General features: G+C 35.9%; 1 protein-coding gene across 19 annotated transcripts in view; it reads right to left on the reverse strand.

The window, feature by feature from the left end:
• The window catches only part of LOC103352168 (ankyrin repeat domain-containing protein 18B), a 197,471-nt gene that overhangs the window by 14,743 nt on the left and 162,061 nt on the right, over window positions 1-20,667 (reverse strand). For 12 of the 19 annotated variants that reach the window (XM_070056051.1, XM_070056050.1, XM_070056053.1 and 9 more), the window contains 7 exons: window positions 17,203-17,315; window positions 16,427-16,592; window positions 14,086-14,333; window positions 12,783-13,029; window positions 4,322-4,424; window positions 2,972-3,015; window positions 13-1,661 (listed from right to left, as the gene is read on the reverse strand). In XM_070056051.1, the coding sequence (XP_069912152.1) occupies window positions 2,990-3,015; window positions 4,322-4,424; window positions 12,783-13,029; window positions 14,086-14,333; window positions 16,427-16,592; window positions 17,203-17,315 (903 nt within the window). In that variant the 3' untranslated portion in view covers window positions 13-1,661; window positions 2,972-2,989. Of the gene's footprint in view, window positions 1-9; window positions 1,662-2,405; window positions 3,016-4,321; window positions 4,425-12,782; window positions 13,030-14,085; window positions 14,334-16,426; window positions 16,593-17,202; window positions 17,316-20,667 lie in introns of those variants that run through there. The other 7 variants (XM_070056048.1, XM_070056047.1, XM_070056056.1 and 4 more) reach the window with 4 other exon arrangements.

Here is a 20,667-nt window from a genome sequence, read left to right on the forward strand (position 1 = left end):
TCTCAAATGAAACCTGACTAAAACTAAGTGAAATGTAAAAAAGGAACATTACAGAGGAGAAATGCAACAGACAGCATCAGCAACATCACTAGTAATGGGAGAAATCAAAAGTGTAGGTTACATGACAGTATGCAATGATCACAGAATCCCTTCTGTTATGCCCTTAACAAAAATTGTATAATCCTAACCTAATCATACTGAAATATCAGAAAATATCCAATCAGGGACATTCTGCATGATTGGAATTTAGTCTTCAAAAGATCCATGGTCATTAATGTCAAAGAAAAGGAAGGAACTCCTCCAGATTGAAGAAATCTAAGAAAGGCAACAACTAAAAGAAATTCATGGATCTGAATGGGACTCTCTTATTATCAAGGACATCACAAGACATGTAACAAAACTGGAAAAGAATCTGCGGATACACAGAATAGTGTTAACTTTGTGATTCTGAGTGTTTTATTGTATTTAGTATGTCTTACTTATAGGAAATATATTCCAAAGTAGTCAGAGCTGATGGCATAATGTCAGCAGATGACTCTCACTTTCTTTAAGAGGGCAAATTATTTGTACTAAAACTTAATTTTTTTTTTAAATTTTAAGATTGTTTCCTAAAAGGTAATAAAAACTAAAAAGGAAACATGGAAAACCACAGGCAAACATAATTTCTCCATGAAGAAGGTGTATGAATCAATGCCTAAAGTTAACATTACATAATTTTGGTAGCACTATAAAATTATATTGCATCCAAGCAATGATATTGACACTGGCCAGAGTATCAGTATACCAAAATGATGTCTATCGAAATCATTAGGTTTGTATGTAGTAGCAAAAATTGGCAAATACAAAGAAGCCCTTAATTAATCCCACTAAAGTATTCCATTCAACTTGGTTTTCTGGGTGCTATATAATGGCCACCATTTGGACAATTGAGTTTGCGAAAGTTAATCATACTGGTTTTCATTTGCAAAATCTGTGCTAAGTTAGTTATACATCCCAACAAACAGTTTCATGTGCTGCAACTGGCCTGCCATTGGGAACAGAAGTTAAGATGCCGTTTGAAATATCCTGCATCCCTGGTGGAATCCCTAGCAAGACCAGGCTCCCATCCTGATTCCTAGCTTCCAATAATGTATACTCTGGGAAGTGGCGAGTGATAGAACAAGTAATTGGATCCTTGCCACATAAGTAGGATGCCTGAACTGAATTCCTGGATCCTGGCTTCAGCACAGCCCACCTATATTTCACTGCAGATATATGGGTACTGTACTATTGGAAGGGGGATCTCTCTGTTTTCCCCCTCTTTTCCCCTTTCCCTTTTTCTTGCTCCCTCCCTTACCACTATCTCTGTCTTTCAAAAAATATAAATTGGAAATACAAAATTTCAATTGTAGATACATAACACTAAATGTTTTCAGTTAATGAGGATTTTCCCACATAATATATTTAAAAAGAAATAACAGGTGTGTTCCATAAGCAGTGGTCAGTAAAATTTTATAATATAAAGCATAAGTAAATGGTAAATGTGTTACATAGCAGTGGTCAGTAATTGCTTGTAATACAGAGCATATTTTTTCTTTAAAATGTGTACATATTCTTTTGACATGTTGACTTAAATTGGACTCATTGTTGGCTCCTGGGTCACTTTTTAAGTTCCTCAGTGGCTGGAAAAAAAGGAAAGAATTCCATTTTTTTAATATCAAAGATGTCATAATTGTTTAAATCAGTACAAGTTGATAATTTCAAGAAAAATTTGTATATATTACTAAAGTACAAAAATACTATTAAATATAATTTGTCTATATTTACACAATGGAATTATTACTGTGAGTTAAATAAATGTATTTTTCTTTTTTTTTTCATTCTTTCCTCAGCTTAACAATGTGATTAAAGATGAAGATAATACTGTCCATCTCTAAATAACCATATGCTATGTCTAAAAATATAGATGAAGGGACCAGCGCTATGGCAGAGAGGGTAAAGCCACCACATCCCATATGGGCACCAGTTCAAGTCCCAGCTGCTCCACTTCTGATCCAGCTTTCTACTATGCCTGGGAAAGCAGTAGAAGATGACCCAAGTCCTTGGGCCCCCGCACCTGCATGGGAAGACACAGAGGAAGCTCCTGGCTCCAGCCATTATGGCCAATTGGGGAGGGAACCAGTGGATGAAAGACCTCTCTCTATATATAAACCTCTCTTTCTCTCTGTGTGGAACTGTAACTTTTAAATAAATAAATACATCTTTAAAAAATATAGATGAGGAGGCAACTTCCCTATGGGGACAGGAATAAATTATGGCACTATCACCACACACACAGAAGAGAAATTGTTTCTAATTTTATGTCATTACTGTAGGTTTTTTAGTGGCAGTGGCATGGAAGTTGACAGTACAAGGAAAAAGTATACCCGATAGATGGAAAGCAGACTGAATGCAAAGAGATAGAGCTCAGGAAGAGAACTTGTGGTATCATAAGTAGGCTGGTTTGTCTTGACAAACAAACGGAGTTGTGCTTTTGTTCCTTGCTAAGGATTTTGGAAACTTTCTTGAGGGTAAAAGTAAATGAGCCTAGATGTTAAGTGCTACTGTCAAGCAGCTGCTTTGTACTGTCATTGCTTGACTGGCTATGACAAGGACTTGAGATGGCCCTTATGTCACTACGATGCACTTGAGAAGCTGATGATGCCACTGTCTTCTGAAAACAGCTTTCGTATGTAGGCTGACAGTATCACAGAGACAGCAAGAGCATACAAAGTGTAGAGTCAGAAAAAGAGAGGCCCATAAACCTTTTTGAGATATTTTTAAGCTATGGGATATGAAGACTATATAATAAATATATTCCTCATTATAATGTTGATATGTTCACATAGTTCATTAGCTTTATGTAAAGTAGTGAACCAAAAATAAAAAGGGATGCCACTTGCTACTTACAGTTTGTCATAAATCAATGCATTCACAAAATTTGACAACATACCTCCATCTCATTTGCTACTTAAAATTGTGGTGTGCTTTCCACATCTGAAACAAGGAAAATTTTATGTATAATATTTAAGTTAAACTAGTTACATTATCACGGGAATAAACTATCAGTTAAAAATATGGTCCTTAATTCTTTTAAAGACTAGACCAAACTTGAAGATGGCTTAAATAGAAAAACAGTCACATATATTAAACAAAATTCCTAGTGATTTTATGTTAACCCAATAGGAAAATATGATTAAAAAGTACATTTAGCATTAATCTGTTTCATACACATTATTTTAGAAGGGTGGCATTTAATTAGTACAAAGGTTAAAACAAGTCAAGTCAGATTTTACAATAAATGAATGACTCTGTACTTCTAGAACAACTCTATACTTTATAAAAGATGATTTTTTTCACTTTCATGTGTTTCCATAAACTGAATTTTCCATTACCCATGTCAAGAAAAACTAATTTTAAAGTATTCCATGGTATTTTCATCATGGAATATTAAGCAAATAAGTAACAAAAGTGGTACTGTCATAATGTCATGTAAAAATTCTACTGGGAAAATATTAGATAAAACAACCATCCTGTGTATATTATAACACAACAGTACTGTATTCATATGGACATCAGTATTCAGAAAATTCTGCTTTTCAAATTCAATTGTTAGATGCATGACTTTCTAGAATGAGAAATAAGGAAACCAATGTATAACTCTTTAATTTTCATTTCTTTTAGGAAGTTAGCAATGGGGCATGCATTGTAGACCAGCAAGGTAAGCAGCTTCTCTGATGCCAGCATCCTGTATTAAGGCATCTACTGCTCCGCTTTCATTGCAGCTCTCTGATAAAGCACCTGGGAAAGCAGCGAGAGACAGCCTGAGTGTTTGGGCCCCTGACACCCATGTGGGAGACCTGGGTGGACTTCCAGGCTCTGGCTTTGGCCAGGCCCAGCCCTGTCCATTGTGTCCATTTGGGGAGTGAAGAAGCAAATGAACCTCTCTGTCTCTCCCTCCCTCTCTCTATCTCTGCCTTTAAAATAAATGTTGTAAAATGTAGTCAAATTTTGAAACATTTGTTTTTTAAGTTTGATCATAATTTTAAAAAATTATTTAATATAAACACATTTCATACAACTCACAAATACAGTTCTAAGAAGTTATTAATTTTAATTATCCACTTAATTATGAAATGTGAAGAAATATTTCAAAATATATTGCAGCTGTCTCTAGAATATTCTTACTTAAATATTTTATATAAAAGTTATTATCTAATAAAATATCCCAACAGGCTTTAAACACTCCTACACATGACATAATAAACAGTTCATGGAGATCATGATAAAGTAATATAAATACCTTCATTCTGGCATGAAGGCAAATTTTCTTGACTCCTATATTTTTCAATGATCTGAAAACATCTTTCCCATAAAGTTGAGGTGTCAAGATCCTGAAGGGCAAACTTTAGAAATTGAACAACGTGTCAACAGCTTCACCAAGTAGAATATGGGGGGGGGAATAACTCACTACAATATGTCGGAAAGAACAGTTACTGGTAGAATCTTATGTTGTCATAAATAAAAATTACGTAAAGTATAAATCACATTCTTACATAATTTGAATGAAGGAACTACCAATGTAATATTATTTTCCTCAATAGTTCTCCTCTATATATATTTCATATGTATAATAGATATTATATTACACTCAAAAATATTTAATAGTATACGTTTTACATAGAAAAAATGGATGTCCTTCTTCAAAAGTTCCTTACTTTCATGTTAAAGAAACCGTAACTTTATAGAGAACATTTTGTAAAGCAATTTCAGCAAGATCATATGTGTTTTTAGAGGACATGATTTATGTGGACAAACCTAAACACTCCACCAAAAAGCTGTTAGAATTGATAAACCAATTCAGTAAAGTTGCAAGTTACAAAATAAATATACAAAATCAAGTGCTTTTTCTAGGTTAATGATGAACTCACAGAAAAAGAAATCAAGAAAGAAATTTCATTCACTGTCAAAAAAGAAAAAAGAAATTTCATTCACAATAGTCACCAAAAAATCAACTGTTTAGGAATAAATTGAACCAAAGAAGTGAAAGGTTCATACAATGAAAAGTCTCAAACATTGAAGAAGAGGTCATTAAGGACTCCAAAAAAATGGAAAGATACCACTTGCTCATGGATTGAAAGATTCAAAATCATTAAAATGTCTATTCTATATAAGCAATCTACAGATTCAATGCAATCCCTATCAAACTACCAATGACATTCTTTACAAAACTAGAAAAAGCAATCCTAAAACTTGTATGGAATCACAAAAGACCTAGAATAGCCAAAGCAATCCTGAATGAGCAAAGTCAAGCGGGAGGCATCTACCTGACTTCAAAGCATACTACAAAGCTATTGTGATCAAAGCAGCATAGTACTGGTATAAAAACCAATACATCTCTGCGAGTGAGATCCCAGTGGAAAGAACAGGTCAAAAAAGAAGGAGGTACCTTTCTCTGAAGGGAGGAGAGAACTGCCACTTTGACTATGACCTTGTCTAAATATGATCAGAGTCGGTGAACTCAAAAGGCTTCCATAGCCTTGGCAACTCATGACAAGAGCCTAGGGTGATTACTGATGCCATAAACAAGAGTGTCAATTTGTTAAGTCAACAACAGGAGTCACTGTGCACTTACTTCTCATATAGGATCTCTGTCCTTAATGTGCTGTACATTGTGATTTAATGCTATAACTAGTACTGAAACAGTACTTTATACTTTGTGTTTCTGTGTGGGTACAAACTGATGAAATTTTTACTTAATTTATACTAAATTGATCTTCTGTATATAAAGAGAATTGAAAATGAATCTTGATGTGAATGGAAGGGGAGAAGGAGCGGGAAAGGGGAGGGTTGCGGGTGGGAGGGAAGTTATGTGGGGGGAAAGACATTGTAATCCATAAGCTGTACTTTGGAAATTTATATTCATTAAATAAAAGTAAAAAAATACATAGAATGATGGAACTGAACAGAGAGCCCAGAAATTAATCCATATACATACAAGCCAACTGATTTTTGACAAAAGTGCTCAGACCAAACAGTGGAAGTAAGGATAGTCTCTTGAACAAATGGTGCAGGCAAAACTGGATTTATATGTGTAGAAGAATGAAATTAGATCCATACCTATCACCATATTCAAAAATAAACTCAAGATGGATAAAAGACTTAAATTTTAGACCTGAGACTATGAAATTGCTGGAAGAACACATAGCAAAATCACTCCAAGACATTGCTGTAGGGGATGGCTTATTGGATAAGATCCCCAAGCACAGCCAACAAAAGCAGAACTAAATAAATGGGACTATATCAGACTCAGCAGCTTTTGCACAGCAAAGAAAATAATCAATAGAGTGAAGAGACATCCGAAATATGGGGAAATATTTGCAAATCACTTTTCTGACAAAGGATTAATATTCCAGATATATCAGTAACTTTAAAAACTCAACAATAATAAATAATCCAGTTGAGAAATGGGCAAAGGACTTTAATAGACAGTTTTCAAAAGAAGAAATACAAATGGCCAACAAATATGTGAAAACAGGCTCAGCATCCCAAGCCATCATGGAAATGCAAATCAAAACCACAATGAGCTATCACCTCACCCCTGTCAGAATGGCTAAAATCCAAAACAGAGAGCAACAAGTGCTGGTGAGGATGTAGAGAAAGGGGAATACTTATACACTATTGGTGGAAATATAAATTACTGAAGCCACTGTGGAAAATAGTGTGGAGATATCTGAAAAAAAAAAACAACTAGAACTAGATTTGCCATATGATCCAACAATCCCACATTGGGTATATCTCAAAGACTTGAATACTATTAAGAGATACCTTCATAATTATGTTCATAGAAGCTCTTCACAAGAGCCAACATTGGGAATCAATGAAGGTGTCCACCATCAGAAAAATGGATAAAGAAAATGTGGTAGATATACACAATGGGATATTATTCAGGTATAAAGAAGAGAAGGAAATTCTACCATTTGAAGCCAAATGGATGCCACTAGAGGACATCATGATGACTGAAATAAACCAGACCTAGAAAAACAAATACTGCATGCTCCCCTTTATTTGTAGGGGCTAAAATTAAAAATAAAATAGAAGAAAAAAGAAATGTCTGTGTGTATTAGCATTATTGAAAATACTGTTTTGTAAACTTTTGTTATATATCTTTGTGAAACCAGTGGTTAAATGTGTTATATTACTCTAGTTTCAATTATATGTGACTACTTCAGAATTTAGTGTAATTATTTTTATACCCATTGTCTATTTTTCCCACTAAATTAGGGTCTTTTGCTTTTTACTTGTTAAACTTCTTATTCTGGGAAGTGTTAAGCCTTCGTACTGCAATGTAAATTTGAAATGTTATCTCAAAAACTTAAAAAAAAGGGGGGGAGGAAAGTTTGGGAGGGAGAGATGGGGAGAGTGTAAAGGTGGAGGGGAAAATTATTAGGTCCTTAGGATTACATGTACAAAGTAAAATGAGTCTATTAAAAACTAATTAAAAGTTAACATTAAAAAAACCACTTAAAATTTTTAGAAATTTTAATGCAATCAATAAACCCCAGGATTGGGGGGAAAATGAATACATGGATGGTGGGCATTGTGGTGTGACAGGATGACAACAGAGTATCTAGGGATCAGCTTTCATCCATTATTCAAATCCAGCTTCTTACTGGTGTGCCTGCATGGCAGCAGATTGTGGCAATGATGCCTGGGTTTATGCTACACTTGTTAGAGACCCAGATGGAGTTCCAGGCTCCTGATTCAGTCTGGTCCAGTCCTGGCAGTTGCCAACATTCAGGGAGTGAACCACTGGATGGAAGATTTCCTGCTCTCCCTGTTGCGCTATCATTCACATATATAGATGGATGGATGGATGGATGGATGGCTAACTGAATGTTAAAGTAATGGGTACTTGCAGAAGTGCCTCCCTTTACAAAAATTCTCCTCCAGGTTTTCTTTCATTCTTTACTGCTTTACACCAGATATGACAGCTGAGGACAACTGCCTTTGAGAACCAGGTAAGATACACAATCTCATAGTGTAAAACCAAATAGCCAGAGTATAGGGAGGGGTCTTCCCTTCAAAGAGCAATTAGTCAGAGGGCCTTGAGTGTTGAATACTGTTTTCATCCTTACTGGTAGGAGGTTGCTGTGATTCAGCTCATACCCACATGTGAAAACTTTCAAATATTAGATGACCTTTTACAAGACACTTTCATGGCAGGTATTTGGTGCAGAGCTTAAAATGCTGCTTGGGTCACCTGAGTCCAGTGTCAGATGACCAATTTATGTGCAGGCTGCTGCAATTCCAATGAACTCAGAAAGGGAAAGGGAGTGCCACTTGCTACCAAAAAGTCAAAAATTCCAACAAGAAAATTACTAAAAAGATCAATATGAAACCAAAATGGAAATGTGTTTTTCTCCCTTGAGTTTGCAGACTTTCTGAAAATTCTTTTTAAATAACAGTTTGAAGATGGAGAAGAGTTGGAGGAATATTTCAGAAAGTGAACTCCATAGCAGTAACAAAGCACATCAAATACAGAAACAAATGTACTCACTCAGTAATGATGTACTGACAGGCTATGGCTAAATTATACTTGAGATTGCTGCTCAGAAAATAATGCAGCATTGTCTTTTAGAGATTAATTTCATAGCTATGAACACTGCACATATGCACACCTCTCTATAGTTTTTCATGGATTATTGGTATGTTGAAATTATAGTTTTGACATCCTGCTGTATTTGAGGGAGAACTCAAATCTTTTATAAATCAGTATGTGGGACTGGCACTGTGGCACAGCAAGTTAAGCTGCTGCCTGCAGCTCTGGCATCCCATATGGGTGTGAGTTCAAGTCCTGACTGCTCTGCTTCCATGCAGTCTATCTCCCTGCTAATGCGCTTGGGAAAGCAGTGGAAAATGGTCCAAGTGTTTGTAAGCTGTCACCCATGTCGGAAACCTGGAAGAAGCTCCTGGCTCCCAGCCTCAGCTTGGCTAAACCCCAGCCATTGTGGTCATTCAAAGAGTGAACCAGTGGATGGAAGATTGGTTTGTATCTCTACCTCTCTTCTCTCTCTGTAATTCTGTCCATCACATAAATATTTTAAGAACTAGGAAATATGCACTGAGTTTAAACAAAATCAAGTTAGTTTGCCCATTTAAACTGTTGTAGTTCAAGATAGAATTATAAATAACATACAGAGGAAATTATACTTGCCAGTTTATAAATTACATTGTTTTTATAATTTTGCAAATATTTTTACAGTTTTACAAGTATTAAATACATGTATTTTGTTGCAGAGAAAAGAATTTGGAAGCAGTTTCTTGACAAGCAGATAAGTTTTACCCTATAAAAACTGGTCTCAATATTTTATATTTCAATGGTCAACAAAGATTTCTATATGCAAAATATCCAATCAGTGGATAATTTTCAGGCTAATTTTCATTCTTGTTATTTTATAATAATGTATTTGTATAACAAATAATAAAATTATAGAATCACTTATACACAGGCCAAAACATGCTAGGATTAATTAGAATTCCAGTTTGGAATGAAAATTTAGCAAAAAACATACATGTAGCCATTTATTATCACTGTAATCGTGTTAAGTGGCAAGGTTAAACTTCATATAATGGTGAGAGATTCAAAAAATGCTCAATGTTAGGAACATGGAGAAACCTTGCCTTAACAACAGTCATAGTGAAATCATAGGCGAAAGCATTAACTTATCATTTTTCTTAAAATTAGAATATGCTGATAGATCCTATGAATAATACAAAATACTCAACTCTTAAAAATAAAGGAGATGGGTAAAATAATTCAGTTATTTTCTTAATGTGTTGCTTTCTGGAATCAAAGCTAAAATCTGCTAATTTGGTTGTATGGATGTCCCATTCATAACCCTACTCTTTTCTATCACTTAGATAGTATGTTATCACCTCTCATAATATTATTAGATTTTTCCAAGTAGAAATAACTCAGTCTGCCACAACTGTAGAAAACATGTGTTTTTGCAAATAAGGATTTTGTGAACAATGGAAAAATGCATAGAAACTCTTCCAAGGCATTTTTGCAGTGGTGTGTTGTGACAGAATAGTGATTTTTACCTAAGTCTAGTATGATTTTGCAAATTATTGCCTCATTAAGAAACCAAGTATATTGTGGACCTACTATGATAAGCTTAAAATAAACTACTTAAACTTTTCTAGAAATATTAAAAAATAAGCACTGGTTTTATTTAAAAAAAAAAAAGTGGAGATCTATTTCCTGAAAAAAATCTTCCATTATTCTCACATCTGTATGTATTCTTTCATCATCTATTGTAAAATCATATATCACCTTAATTTTCTGGTCGTAATTACTGACAATGTTTCATATTTGCATTATGATTAACACTGTACAGAAGTATTTAGCATCCATTTTTATTTTATATTCTATAGCCCATTTTTATGACTCCGAAGCACTTGCACCCAGATTCTTTCCTTTTGTTTTTCAGAACAGAATGAAACTAAGCTCACAAAATGGTGAAAAAAACAGCTGTGATCTTATAATTTATGAACAAAAAAGCCATTATATGTGTCTCCATGTAAGATTTTTGCTGCAATGCTAAGAAAATTCGAATATGCTAGACTATGATTTATCATCAAGTCAACTTAGAAAACAAAGTTGAGGGGCCAGAGTAATGGTACAATGTATTAAGGTGCAGTTGGCAATGCTGGCATCCAGTATTAGACCCAGTTTGAGTCTTGGCTGCTCTGATTCTGACCCAATGTCCCACTAATACATATGGTAAAGACACTGAAGATGGTCCAGACAACTACATTCTATATGGGAGATAAGGATGGCTTCTGGATTCAGATTGGCCCAGACCTGGCTATTACAGCCATTTGGGGAGTAAACCAATGGTGGCAAGATCTTGCTTTCTCTTTCTCTCTCCCTCCCCATTCTTACTGTCTATCTCCTTCTAATTGGCTTTCAAATAAATAAGCATTAAAAGTAAACCAGGCTGAGCCATCATTCAAAATGGGCTTTTGAAATTTTTCTCTGAAATAAAAATATCTTAAATAGGATTCCAAGTATAAATCATGTGTATTGATGGAAATATTTTAAGAAGATACAAATAGAGTCTAGCTGCTATTTGTAGTTATTTATTTTCTTTCAATACAATTGTTTTATTATTTGTAATGTCCCCCCAATCATAAAAATGTCAAAATTAGGTAAATGTGTTAAATGGGGTCAACAGGGTTTTAGCAACTTTAAAATTGGTACAATGTTCCACAATCAGATCCAATTTAAGTTGCCAGAAATGGACTGTAATCATTGTCACCACATGGTTGGATTGGAAGGTCTGTGTTACATCTCCAATGGAGAATGACTATATGTGGCTTTATATAGGATCCTGGATAGAAAAACATAATTGATTCTGTTGATGTAGTTCCAATTTAAAGACCTGATATCATTGCCATCATAATGATCAACAATTCAAGTGATGGATAAGATAGGCATGAGTGAACTTCCTCTTAAATAATGCAATTATATATTTGATTTAACTATTTAAAATCTATTGTACAATTACCAGGCAACAGATTCATTTTATAAAAGTTGAACTAAACTTGCTATAAGTAAGGCAGTAATTCAGGATGTGTTCTTCTGGAAGAAAATGATCAAAGGCATTTGCCTTGGATTACTTTTTTAATGTTCATTTCTTTTCAGCTACTTGAAAGGCAGAGTGACAGTGAGACAAAGAGAGATGCTTCATCTGACAGCTAACTCTCCATATGCCCAGAACAGCTAAGGCTGGATTAGGCTGAATCCAGGAAGCTGAAAACTCATTTGAACCTCTTTCATGGGTGACAGGGGCCCAAGCACTTGAACCATCATCTGCTACTTCCCAGGATGCACTGGCAGGAAGCTAGATTGGAAGTGGAGGATCCGGACACAAAGTAGTACTCAGATATGGGCCAAGGACATCTCCAGGATGACCCAAGTCACTGCACCACAACACTCACCCCTGGACTCTAAATAATGAACACCCATCTGTGATGAAATGTTTGCTAATCATTCACTATGATTAGAAGTGTAAAATGTGATGGTGCACAAACCTTAAAAGTGTCTTGGACCACAAATGAAAATCAAGTTAAAAATACGTTAGCAGATTCCAAAGTATATCTTTAGTTACTAGGTAAAAATATTCAATTATCAAAACCTAACTTAAAGCAGTTTTGAAATATTTGTAAATATGTCAGTTTGGTTGCATTTGTTAAGTTTATTAAATAGTTGCGAAATATTGAGGATGGCACTGTGGTATAGTGGACTAAGCCTCTGCCTGCAGTGTTGGAATGCCATACAGGTGCTGGTTCTTGTCCCCATTGCCCCTCTTCTGAGCCAGCTCACTGCTATTGCCTGGGAAAGCAGTGGAAGATGGTCAAGGTGCTTGGACCCCTGCATCTGCATGGGAGACCTGGAGAAAGCCACTGGTTTCTGACTTCAGATTGGATAGGCTCCAGCTTTTGCACCCATTTGGGGAGTGAATCGCAAATGGAAGATCTCTCTGTTTCTCCCTCTGTCTGTATCTCTGCTTCTCAAATAAATAAATATATATTTAAAAATTAGCTGCAACATGCGTTTCAAGTCTACATTAATGAGGATAATTACAACCATTACTAGCATACATATGTCAATCAAACTAAGTACTTCAACAAACTAAAAATAAGAAGTATATGAACAACCTGAAACCCAAGGGGAAAGAGGCAATATATCTAACCGTGTCCAAAGACTCTGCAGTGTTGTGATGTGAAGCCTGAGCTGCTGAAGTAGGAGTCTCCAAGTTTTGTTGTGGAGTAAGATCTCTGCTGAGCCAGAAACTATTAGCACGATTTCCAACGCTATGTGACGCTACCGAAGTTTGCGTAGAAACAGTTTGCGTAGAAACAGACTTGGTTAATGTTCCAGTCTGTTGTTTCTCCAGGAGAAAATTTTTAGTTCTGACCTCTGCTAACACTTCATTAGCTCTGTGAAGATTGAAAGGACCAATGTTTAGTACTTCATTTTCCCCTTAATAATTCTTACATGAATTTCATTTTTTAAAAGAGTCAATGAGCATGCACAATAAACAGTGTTTTAATACTGAAAATGTGTCAGAGCACATTTTCTGTATAATTAAGGTCTTTTAATTTTTAAAGTTAAAAATTTCACAACGTGACTCAAACCCAGTACAAGGGAGAAGGATGCCTGTCAATGCTGTATGACTGAATCGGTGACATCTGCTTCCTCCCAAAACGCTCTGTTCTCAAAATCCTTGCGCATGCCATTAGAAATATTTTATTTAAATAACAATTCTGATATAATGGATGTTGATTTCTTTGATGCTAGTAAACATTTTCTAATATATAAATATTTCAAAACATCATGTTTTGCCACTTAAATATATGAAACAGTAACTTTTTAAAAAGGATAGAAAACTAAGAGATTTAGAATACCACCAAAGACATTTTCAGGTGCTTACTTTCGACAGCCCTGCTTTTTTCACCCACTTTTTGGAAGAAATTAAGCAAATGCTTGATTTTTGGCATTGAGAGATAACTCAGAACAACAATGACTGTGGGGAATGAGATAGCCAAGTAAGTATTCAGCAACAACTAAAGCAGCTAGGAAGACGTCAAAGGTGGGACTTGCTCTTTCTTTCTTCCAGACACTACACTTTCCTTCCTCTCTTTCTTAATCTTTCTCAAGGCGTCCTTTAGTGGTAATACCATTGATCACAATAAAGGAAAGGTAACTAGACAAGTGCCATATTGTACCAACAGGTGGAGCAGGGGGAGGAAGAGATGCTAGACACTTAAGTTGTAATCTTGAACTTAAGTTAACAGAGTTGTTAACATTTACATAAATTGTTCTGCACTAAAAATTTACTGGTAATTTCATTTACTAACATTATTTTCCAAAATCACTTTGTCTAGGTAGATTATATCCTTACTAATCTCAGGAATCTGTTTCACTAAGAATTATGCTTTAGTGGCAAATTAGCGAATGTAAGCTATTGTCTGCGATTCTATGTTTTGACTTACTCATTCACTTGCTTTGAAAAAGCTTTTGCAACCTGAATGATCTCATCTTGTTTTCTTCTCACATCTTCAAATCCCTCTAGAAGGAGTTGCTTAGATTCCTCCAATTCTTTAGAAATGGCTTCCTGAGGAGCTTTCATTTTGGAGAGTGTAGATATCCCAACATGGATTCTGTGTTCTTTTTGTATACTTTTTGAAATGTCACCACTCTCCATTAGATACTCGGAACTTTTTTGACATGATGCTTTTTTCTAAAGCAAAATAAAAAGGTAATTTAAAAAATCATTAAAATATGTGTTAATGTTTTTATTTATTTCTTTTAGTTTTGAATCAGTGATTCTGAGAGAAATTTTAAAGTAAAAAACAAGCCATAGTTTAAAATATTTATCTTCAATACACATTGACTGAAATTTGAATTATAATGAAAATAATACCATTATTACATTACTACTCAAAAAGTGAATAGCAATTAAAGCAACTAAAACTATACTATAATTCCTAAATTACAATTTTCCCCTTGGGGTTAATGAGAAATCACAATTCAGAGGATAAAAGTTTATGATGTGATCTGTATACTTTTGTGAATGAAAATGTTTCAGTCAATGAAACTGACTTGTCATCATTTGATGTTTTCCACAAAATAAGGGCACATATTAAACAACAGCAAGAGAAAAGCTTGATGGAGTTTCCCTGGTACTGAGTGGAGAAGGAGTCATTTCCCTCAAATAAAACCATTAACTGATACTTAAAAGTAGTACATTTAGAGCATGTCTACAAACCCTTTGACAATTTTTCCATGAAATTTTCTCTCCTGAGTGTGAGCTGGACAAAGCACTGTGTATCTAGTGAACAGAATAGGGCACACATGCTGAGTGACTTTTGCTAGGCTGTAAAATGTGATGCTGCTTCCACCTGAATCTCTCAAGCAAACTCGGACTTAGAAATTAGCCACCCAAAGACGAGAAAGTGAAACAACATATTGATATTCCAACTGATGGCCCAGGTAAGGTCCAAAAAAAGCAACTATCAACACCAAACAAAGCTGGCATTGTGTACAGTATATTGAGCTGCTGGCTGTGATGCTGGAATTCCATACTGAAGCACTGGTTCAACTCCTTGGTGTTCTGCTTCTGGTTCAGCTCCCTACAAATGTGCCTGAGAGGGCAACAGAAGGTGGTGCCCCAGATACACTACATGGTGACACTAGATACAGGGAGTTGTAACTTCAGGAAATTGAAACAAAGACTACAATAGGTTAAATGTCTTCAGACCAGAGGGAGGTGGAAGCTGAAAGGGCCTACAAAAGAGGAGGAATGAAAACCAAAAGGACATCAAAGAGACTGTGTGGAAACTTGAGGTTCTGAAGGAACTGTCAAGAAAGGATACCAAGACCTGGAAGACAAGGGCCCCATTCTTCAGGAAGCTGAAGGTAAAACTGATGTGAGAGAGAAACTAAAGGAAGACTACCAAATTTAAAGGAGCTATGACTTATTGGGTTCAAGTATCTAAATCCATATATGTGAATTACAGCATCTCCACATAACAAATCACCATGCAATTGTGAAAAAAATAAAATAAAATAAAAGGTGGTTTCTGGAATAAAATCAAATCCAGAGGGCTGCTAGGCAAACAGGATCCAGAGATGAAGCAAAGATGATGACTGTACAATGGACAGTAAAACTTCAGAAAAACTTTAGGTGGTGCCTCAAATCACCGTATGGGTCTTAGGAATTAAAGAACATTCACAATATGTCCTATTCTGGCTCCTCTGGAAGCCCAAGGTGAAGAGATTATGTCAAAAAGATTCGTGGGAGTGGGCATCAGAGTGCTTTTGTTTTTTACTTGCCTATTGCTCCTGAGTCTACCATTCTGCCAATGTAGGCACTGGAAGGAAGCAGGGATGGCTCAAGTAATTGGGTTCCTATAAATCACATGGGACCCCTGGCTTGAGTTCCCAGCTCTTAGCTTTGGCCTCACATGAGATCTGGTTATTTTAGGAGTAAACCAGTGAATGGGAATGTTTTGTGTGCTCTTTATCTTGCTCTCACTCACACACTCTCTCTCCCCTAACTTCTTCTTTGTCTCAGGTAAAATCAAATTTTCAAAAGGCATGGTATTTCTGAATATTTATTGTCTAATAGGATGAACTCCAATAAAATCACAGGAGGCTCCATTTTTCCAGAAATTGAAAATTAGAAAATCCAGTAGTTTCTAGTTTGCAATAAAAATAGAGAGAGGTAAGAATTAAAGGACTCCTCTGACCTTGGAAGTTTGTTTTCTCTTTTTTTTTGACAGGCAGAGTGAACAGTGAGAGAGAGAGACAGAGAGAAAGGTCTTCCTTTACCGTTGGTTCACCATCCAATGGCCGCTGCGGCTGGTGCACTGCGGCCGGCGCACCACGCTGATCCGAAGGCAGGAGCCAGGTGCTTCTCCTCGTCTCCCATGGGGTGCAGGGCCCAAGCACTTGGGCCTTCCTCCACTGCACTCCTGGACCACAGCAGAGAGCTGGCCTGGAAGAGGTCATACATTTTTATGTATCAAATATAATATACATATATATACACATATATATACATGCAATAGGTACATATATATATTTAAAACAGTTAAATGCATACAGTATATACAGTATATATACTGTATATATACACTATATACTGGAGGGATACACAAAGAAAATTAGCACATCTCATGAAATATTTTATAGCTAAAAAATATAAATTTTAATTTTATGAAAGAATGATGCTGATATATTTTAAATATTTGAATATTTGGATGTTTAAGAGAAGATCGTTACCAAAAATGGAAACATTATCAAAGACAGCAAATGTATCTCCAGAAAAAGAAGTTGAAGATACATTAAGAAGAATTCAGTTGACATTATGTGCCAGGGCATTGTTATTACTGTTTATGAAATCATGAAACAGAAAATGTTATATTTTGGGATTCAAAAAATATAAAAGGTTCCAGATGGTTCTGTGAGTTTCAGAAGTAAACTTTTGCAGGGTACAGTTCAATTATGAAAACATAAGAAAATGTGTATTTAGGCTTTAATATAGTCAAACTATAGATAAGTTAATTAAAGAATAATTGATATAACCTGAAATACTAAAATCTTACTGAGTTATCTTGTCTCCTAAATCACCATTTTTCTTCATCTCTTCATCCAGTTTGTCCTGCAGAGCTTGATTTAACTCAGCAAGCAGCATTATGTGTTGCTGTTCATCTTTAGACTTAAGAAAATGTGAAAATTATTTTTTAAAATATAGGCTTCTTTCTAAAAGTATTATTCCCCGTGAGTTAATGAGTAATATTCTATAAAATCTGATGATAATCAGATTTCAAAAATAATGACTTCCCAAAAAAGAGTTCAGGTTGACTTACACTTTCAACACTATCTTTTGTGGATTTCAAATTATCAAAATTCATTCATTAAAGATAGAGGTACGGTGGCTATGATGCTACTAGAGATTTCTGCAACCCAAATCAGAGTGTCTGCATGGAGTTTGGCCAACTTGGATTCTAATCTAGCTTCCTGCTAATGAACACTCAGTGAAACAGCAAATGATGTCTCAAGTACTTGGATCCTGCACCTACATGGTAGAACTGGATTGAATTCTGGGCTCCAGCTCTAGGCTACTGTAGGTATTTCAGTAGTGGACCCATAAATGAAAGATCTCTTTCTCACCCCCTCTCTCATCCTCACTTTGTCCCTCTCTTTCTGTCTTTCTAGTAAAAATGAAAAACAAATACAGAGTTTAAAAAACCCAAATACTGTTAATGAATTATTTTTAACAGCAACTTTTTATTTTTTAAAAATTTTTTAAAGATTATTTTATTTATTTAATTGATAGGTAGAGTTACAGACAGTGAGAGGGAGAGACAAGAGAGAAAGGCCTTCCATTGGTTCACTCCCCAGATGGACACAATGACCAGAGCTGTGCCAATCCAAAGCCAGGAGCCAGGTGCTTCTTCCAGGTCTCCCATGTGCATGCAGAGGCAGAAGCACGTGGGCCATCTTCTGCTGCTTTCCCAGGCTATAGCAGAGAGCTGGATTGGAAGAGGGGCAGCCAGGACTAGAACCAGCACCCATATGGGATGCCAGTGCCGCACGCAGAGGATTAATTACTGTGCAATGTAGCTGGCCCGTAAACAGCTATTTTTGAAAGAGTGGTTACATTTTACATTCTAAAGATTCCCTAGAAACTTTTGTCCAAAAACTTGAATATTCAAGATATTCCAGGTTTAATTAAATCATATGCTACTAATAGGATTTTTGGAAAAATTCACATTTGATTCTTACTACATATTTCATCTTCACCTGGTTTCAGGATGAGATAAACAAGATCATTTCTTAACATTGTTTAGAAGTTTCATTTTTTTCCTTTGACATTCATGACTTAACTTTAAACAAAGTTTACCTTTTCTATAAAATACAAGCATTTACCATGTTTGATTCTTGTGTTTCTTTTTTTTTTTCTGTACTGTCCTATGTGAATGCATGGCCTGATACACAGATAATTGTGGGGTCACATAGATGACTGTGCAACTCCCTGGCCCTAAGTATGTTTTCCAAGGGTATAATTCAATGCAATATTTTTGAGACATATCCAGGATGCTTTGTTTAGTGCTTCCACTGCTTTCATCCACAGCAGCAGTAGCAATTAGTGATTAGACCTTTCTCTTGGCTCCTATAAGCCCACTTCACTTCTAAATGCAGTGACTGCTGGATTCTACTCAACCACTCTTTGTATTCCATTTCTAAGTCTGTCTCAAAAGCTCCTTAAGTCTCAGTGCTTCACCTGAAGTTGCTTAATCTATACTCCTAGGCCTCACTTCATCGCTCAGGCCATTTCTTACTTCTCTTTCATTTCTCATAGGTTAAATCTTCAACTATACCCACACAAACCGTTACCTGATGGGGATTACCTTTGCAGACAACTAGTCTAGTACATTTGCTAATGATTCTAAAGGGTGTGTCTTTGATCCTAGTGTTGTTTTCTAATATTGATACTAGATATGTTAGGATGTTGACCAGCATACTTCATGTTGAAATTCTTTTCTAATGCAAGACTTTTCACAGGCATCAAATTATGGGTCACTTCCATTTTCGTTGGAATCCCCTCTGCCATAGATACAACTTTAGCAGTCTGTTGAGGTTCTCTTCAGACATAAACCTAACTATATTACTTGGAGGCCTGAGTCAGATATCTCTATTTCCCAATCCAATTCTTCTCTTCCAAGTTGTGTCCATAAAATATATCAACCCAAGTACTCTCTGGTAGATGAGAACCTCCATTTGTGAGATGAGAACCTTCTGGAAAATTAGTTGCTATTGAGTTGGTCAAATGCCATCGATTATTATACTTTTGACAGAGAGGGTACCCTTGAAAGTGACTAATAATTCTATGCCATATTCCTAAGTCATTGCTACAAGAATTTACAGAAAATACCTCAAGAATTATGAACAAGCTTAATAGCCATTGTACACTGATATGAACTGAATAAAGTACGCCTGTGTAAAGGTTGATGAGCACAGTAGGGGAAAAGCTTGTTTTTATACATGCAGTCGTGGTAGCACTATGTCACTCTGCAAAACCATGTCATAGTAGTCATGTTTATCTTTTCTCTTACAACTATTTCCTTTTAAAAATCCAGAGAAGGCCGGCGCCGCGGCTCACTAGGCTAATACTCCGCCTTGCGGAGCCGGCACACCGGGTTCTAGTCCTGGTCGGGGCACCAGATTCTGTCCTGGCTGCCCCTCTTCCAGGCCAGCTCTCTGCTGTGGCCTGGGAGTGCAGTGGAGGATGGCCCAAGTACTTAGGCCCTGCACCCCATGGGAGATAGGAGAAGCACCTGGCTCCTGCCATTGGATCAGTGCGGTGCGCTGGCCGCAGCGCGCTGGCCGCGGCGGCCATTGGAGGGTGAACCAACAGCAAAGGAAGGCCTTTCTCTCTCTCTCTCACTGTCCACTCTATCAAAAAATAAAAAAAACAAAAATCCAGAGGAAGTATATTCCATGGTGAAAATAAAGCTTCCACAATAATTTAGTATCCATTCTTGATGAGGAATTAAATTTATAGTCTCAAAATAACTCATTCTCAAGGGCTCACTGAAGAGTTAGGATTACAGTTGGAATTCAGAATCATACATGTATCATTACTCAACTTTCATGGCAGTGTAAAAGCCGTTAACAATATAAGCCAGGACACCAAAAGATAGCCACACACCAGTTTTCAGATAACATATATTTGGAGTACCCAAAAGGATAGATATAACTAGAATATCTATCAATGGATAAAGAGATATACAAAATGTACTATGAATACAGTACTGACTTTACATTGCATTTTCTAATACTTATATGAAAAATATATGCCAAAGTCTCACAAATACATTTTAATACAGCATAAAGTATTTATTTTAATGTCTTCTAAACTATCTTCAATATATTCAAGGAAAAGTGACATGCACATCAGATATTTTCCTCTGAGTTACATTTCTATTTAGAGAAGATTATCTCCTATGAAAAAAACAAAATGCTATGTAAAACTAAGGGTTACATTGTTATGTACAAAGTAGCTG

This window comes from Oryctolagus cuniculus, chromosome 13 (genome assembly GCF_964237555.1).
Source record: "Oryctolagus cuniculus chromosome 13, mOryCun1.1, whole genome shotgun sequence".
Taxonomy (NCBI): domain Eukaryota; kingdom Metazoa; phylum Chordata; class Mammalia; order Lagomorpha; family Leporidae; genus Oryctolagus; species Oryctolagus cuniculus.